General features: G+C 38.3%; 1 protein-coding gene across 1 annotated transcript; it reads left to right on the plus strand.

Moving 5' to 3' along the window:
- On the plus strand, positions 1,110–2,326 carry LOC102191525 (eukaryotic translation initiation factor 3 subunit J). The gene has a single exon (XM_013966395.2). It carries the CDS (start codon positions 1,526–1,528, stop codon positions 1,859–1,861), a length of 336 nt encoding a protein of 111 aa, XP_013821849.2. The 5' UTR covers positions 1,110–1,525; the 3' UTR covers positions 1,862–2,326.

The following is a 5,971-nucleotide window of genomic DNA, read 5'->3' on the forward strand; positions in this document are numbered from 1 at the left end:
AAAACCTACCTCTGTGCACTTCTTAGGATACTCTTTCTGGCAATGTGGCTCAGAACAGTGTGGTCTCAGTCCAAAAAAAAAAAAGTATTTCAATAGCCAATATTTCCATTCTTCTGCTTTTGGAGTCGGGAAGGGACTGGGTAGTTGTCTCTCTTTCTCCCAGATGGTCTTGGAATGGTAATCCTAGCTCCTACCTTATAGGTAAATTTTGATTATTTAAGCCAATCATACTAATTTCATTTTCTTTGCCAATGTTTCATTTAGGAATGAGACAAGAGCAGATATCTGCATAGGCTTCTAGGTTGTTTTTTTAACCTTGAAGTAGAGAAATAAAAAAGAGATGATATTTTCATGCCTGTGTGATCCTTAGAATTGTGACCTCCATGTCGCCATCCTGACAGCAGCAAGATAGTTGGACAAAGATGATAACTCTCAGGCTGGCAAAGCAGAAAGATGGAAAGTAATTACATCCTTGCTTCCATTTAGTTATTGAATTAAACAGCCCTAGAATCACTCCATCTCAGGCCTTCTTTGTGTGAGGTGATTATTTCTGTAATTACTTGGGTCATCTCGGTGTAGTTTTGTTCCTTGTAGTCCAAACTATTCTAGTGATACAAAGAAAAAGATGTGTGATTCAGGAAATTGGAGGATAAAATATGAAAAACAGAGAAAGTCTCCAGATGATAGTTATGTAAAAGGTCTAGACGGCAAACAAAACCACAAAAAAATCATGAGAGAGCCTCTAGAGAAAAGGTGAAGCTAATAGAATGCTTGATTGGTAGATTAAAAAATAAAAGTATGATAAACCAAATAGTAGAGGGAAAAGAAAAAAAATACGGGAAATGAGGAAAAATAAAAACCTGTACACAAAAGAAAAAAACTCCTGGCAAACCATTGGTTCTGTAAAGAGCAAGATCTTACTACTCACAGTAATGTAAACACTGTTTTCTTTTGCATTTTTAGAATGAACTTATGGAAAATTGGGTTATAGTTTGGGTTACAGAACATAAAATAGAGTTGTTAGCATCAACAATTCCAAAGTTTAGCGGCCGCTGAGTGGGCGGGGCCTCGGCGTTGGGTCCGCAGCGGTCCCAGCGTTCCCCGCGCGGGCGACGAGCGCGGATCCGACGCGGACACGTTCGCAGTGGAAGACCCGGTGCGGAAGGTGGGGGGCGGCGGCACTGCCGGCGGGGACCGCTGGGAGGGCGAGGACGAGGACAAGGACGTCAAGGAAAACTGGGATGATGATGAAGATGAAAAAAAAGAAGCAGCAGAAGTAAAACCAGAAGTAAAAATTTCAGAGAAGAAAAAAATAGCAGAGAAAATAAAAGAGAAAGAACGGCAGCAGAAGAAAAGGCAAGAGGAAATTAAAAAGAGATTAGAAGGACCTGAAGAACCTAAAGTGCTAACTCCAGAAGAACAATTAGCAGATAAACTGAGGCTTAAGAAATTACACGAAGAGTCTGACCTTGAATTAGCAAAAGAAACTTTTGGTGTTAATAATACAGTTTATGGAATAGATGCTATGAACCCATCCTCAAGAGATGACTTAACAGAGTTTGGAAAGTTACTAAAAGATAAAATTACACAATATGAAAAGTCACTATATTACGCCGATTTTTTGGAAGCCTTAGTTCGAGACGTTTGTATTTCATTGGAAATTGATGACTTGAAAAAGATTACCAATTCATTGACTGTGCTCTGCAGTGAAAAACAGAAGCAAGAAAAGCAAAGCCAAGCCAAAAAGAAGAAGAAAGGTGTGGTTCCTGGAGGGGGTTTAAAGGCCACCATGAAAGATGATCTGGCAGATTATGGCGGTTACGACGGCGGATACGCACAAGACTACGAAGACTTCATCTGACACCCTGTCTTCTCCGGCGTCTTCTTTCTGTTGCCCACAGTCCCTTCACCATGTAGCACAACTTCCTTTCCCTTCAGTTCTGCCAAATGCTACAATCAGAAGTGCAGTATCTTTTGTGCTGGTTATTTAATCCCTTGACACTTAGATGCTAATGTGCAAATGAGGGAACTTGGATCTTGTTGCCAAGGGGTTAAAATTGGGAACCTCTGTTGCTACTAAATCATAGTTTTAAAAAACAAACCTAATAATGTTGTCATTGTTGCTATCTGATTCCATAGCAGCAGTCACTAAATTGGAAACAAAGGTTGCAACATGACAAAAAAAATTGTGTTCTATTTACCAGCACCATTCAGTAATACAGCCTTAACCGTACCTCCTTGAGCTACTTCATAACTTGTCAAGAAAAGCGGTCTGCTGCAAGGGCATGTGGTGTCCACCTAGTATTAAAATTGCTTTGTCTTAAAATTGAGCGTGAGGATATTAAAAATACATTGTGACGAAGGAAAAAAAAAATTCCAAAGTTTAGATGACAAAACTGTAAAACGGAAAAGTTGGAAAGGAGATTTTAAAACAATGAAATCCATATCTTATATACTGCAAAAATGAAGATATGTTAATAGAAATGGAGCAAAAGCAATTTCTTAAGTATGCAAATGCATCAAATTTTATGTAAAATGTAATTACTATCATAATGGAAAAATGTTCAATTCTAGGGTCGCTTTTTTTACTATCTTGGATGTACAGCCCAGATTTCTGTAAAAGGAATCCCTTTATCCCAGTCCTAGCTCAAGATCTCTTTCCCAGCAAGACTTCCCTGACTCTATGTAAAGCTGTATGTCATTCCACCCACATTTTCCCTTAATATTGCCATGCTTTACTGTCTTCATTTCACTCCATTAACATTTGAATTTTCTCATTAATTCATTTACATATTTATCTCTCTCCTCATATAACCATATGCTCTTTGAGAGCACGGACCTTATCTGCTTCATTAATTGTTGTATCCCCATGACCTGGCACACAGTGACTATATCTTAAATGAATAAATGAGGAAGGGGATGAGAAAAGCACAATAAGCCAGCATAACATGAAATCAAAATATAAGGCATAAAATCAATAACATAATACATTTCAATGTGAGGGTATTATAAAGAGATATAAAGACAACCAGAGAAGAAATGGTAAAAAGATTTAAAAGTGGTTAACTTGCCTTTTGGAAGGCATTGTTAATAGTCAAGTATGAACTTTCTATATATGGTGTTTCAGACTGTATTTATAATATCCTATGTTTTCTTTGTTATGACATTTAATATGCTTAATTCATTTTTTTTAACCACTTGCACGTGTCTTCCTAGTCCTCCCATGCTGGGACTGAAGATCATAAATTGAGGAAGATGGTGCAGCAACTTCATTTCTTAGACAAATGAGTATAATACTTGGATAAATCATTATCCTGCAGGCAGTGCTCTCATAAAATGCTTTATGCCTCTAAAGTATTTCTTAAGCAAGGGCTTAAGAAACAAGCGTCTGAAACAGACTCATTACTGGAACATTGACCTACCCTTTCACAGCCAACTGACGATAAACAGCTTGATCTTGACGATAAACTTATTACAGAAAACAGGAAATTTAAAGAGAAAGACATTTGTCTATAAGTATACCAGTGTCCCTTACCTATCCATGTGCTTAGTTGCCCAATCATGTCTGACTCTTTGCAGCCCCACAAAGTGTAGCCTGCCAGGCTCTTCTGTCCATGGAATTTTCCCAGTAAGAATACTAGAGTAGGTTGCCATGCCCTCCTCCAGGGGTTCTTCCCAATCCAAGGATCAGCCCACATCTCTTGCTTTAGCAGGTGGATTCTTTTCCTGTAGCACCACCTGGAAAGTCCTACTATCCATAGAGAAATAATTTATTTTGTAGATTTCAAAATGAAAAGATAATTGTTTTGTCTGAATTTAGTATTCCTGTGAGAAGTAACAAGGATTCACTTAGTGTTTAAAGATAAGAGCTGAAGGAAATATTATTTATTTTTAATAAAAAATAATTATTGAAGGATACTGAAACAAAATTGAAGTTCCCTGGGGTTTTAATTTCATCCTAGACCTCAAAGAAATATAACAGAAAATTTTTCCTTTTTATTCTGTGTTATAGGCAGAGTTAAGACATTTCTCAGTATATCATTACTGTCTGTTTATTCCTAATGTCTTTTATATTGCAACTCCTGCTGTTATGAGGTCAATAGAGTCCCCTATCAAATTGGATAATCTGTACCCTATCATTAAGTGTTTGGTATGAATTCTTTGATTTGACTCTGAATAGAGTAAATGACTCATGGAAAAAAATTCTTTGATGAACTGTGTATACTCTGATTTGCTGTTTTTAATATTATTTACTTTTACCGACAAGGATGAAAAACAACTTTTCTCCTATATGACTACAGTAGATTTGATGGAGAGAAGTATGGAATATGACAGTACATAAAAGAGAAACATAAATGAAATCATTTAAAGCTTTTAAAACTTCCAGAAAAATCTTTATAGATAATTCCAAGTTGTCCGAGTCCTCTGTTTACTTACCGATTTTTGAACGTTTGGTATTAAAATTTTCTATTATTGTTTTGCTGTTTCTCCCTTCAGTCCCGACAATGTGTGCTTCATATATGTGGGTGCTTTGATGTTGGGTGCACACGTTTATAATCGTTATATCTTTCTGATAAAGTGACCCATTTATTATTATACAATGACCTGCATTGTAGAGTTGATTTACAATGTTGCGCTAGTTTCTTCTGTGCAGCAAAGTGAATCATTTATACATATACATATATCCACTCTCTTTTAGATTATTTTCCCATATAGATCATTACGGAGTATTGAGTAAAGTTCCCTGTGCTATACGGAAGGTTCCCCTTAGTTATCTATCTTATATATAGTAGTGTGTAAATGTCAATCTCAACCTCCCAGTTTACCCCTCCCTTCCCCCTCCCACCGGTAACCATAAGATTGTTTCCTACATCTGTGATTCTATTTCTGTTTTTAAAATAAATTTATTTGTATCATTTTTTTAGATTCCACATACAAGTGATATCATATGATATTTGTCTTTGTCTGACTTAAATCACAGTTTTGAGTCATTTTGCCTGCTTTTTATTTCCTTTTTATTTTTTTATTACAGTTGACATACAATATTACATTAGTTACAGGAGTAAACCTAGTAATTTGAAATTTAAATTCATTATGAATTTATCACCATAAGTGTAGCAAGCATCTGTCACCATACAAAGCTGTTAAAATTATTGACTAAATCATTTATTTAGAACTTGAAATGTGTGCCTCTTAATCCCCTTCACCTAGTTTGCCTGACCCTCTGCCGCCCCTCCTCTGGTTGCTCTCTGTCTCTATGAATCTGTTTCTATTCTATTTGTTTGTCTCCTTGTTTTCCTCTTTTCAGTGTATAGATTCTCATCCATCCATCTATCAGCAGACACTTAGGTTGTGCCTATATCTTGACTACTGCACAGGTCTGGGCCCTGGCATGACTGGCTGTGAGACCTAGCTGCAACTATTCTGGGTACACTGGTGTGTGTGGCTGGCCCCCAGAGTGAGAGCCACGTTGGTGGGGGGGCACTTGTGCTGGCCAAGGCCACCATCCAGGCTTGGAAGGACTGGGCCCCCTCCCCCAGCAGGAACCACATTGAAGGGGTTCGGGGATGGTCACCATGTGTGATGGGGCAGGGACTCCTTTGGAGGTGGCATCAAGCCCTGTAGGGGACATGAGGCAGATCTCAAGGGAACGCCAGTACAGGGTGCATGATGTTGGCGAGGTTGATGGAGAGTGACAAACATGGCACCCTCCAACACTGAGCCTGATAGTAGGAGCGTGAAACTTGGTGCCCACCAGTATTTCTGTCTCCAGAGAAAGTTCCACCAGAATCCTTCTGGCACACATTCTAAAACTAGTCAATGACCTTCCTATGGCTCAAGCTGCTGCCTTTCCTGAGACTCAGAATAAGTGAGGCTGTGTGTGAGCCTTTCAAGAGGAGAGCCTCAGTCTCCTGCAGCCCTTTGGCTCTCCAAGATACAAGCACTGCTGGTTTTCAAAGCTAGACATTGC

Source organism: Capra hircus, chromosome 9, assembly GCF_001704415.2.
Source record: "Capra hircus breed San Clemente chromosome 9, ASM170441v1, whole genome shotgun sequence".
Classification (NCBI taxonomy): domain Eukaryota; kingdom Metazoa; phylum Chordata; class Mammalia; order Artiodactyla; family Bovidae; genus Capra; species Capra hircus.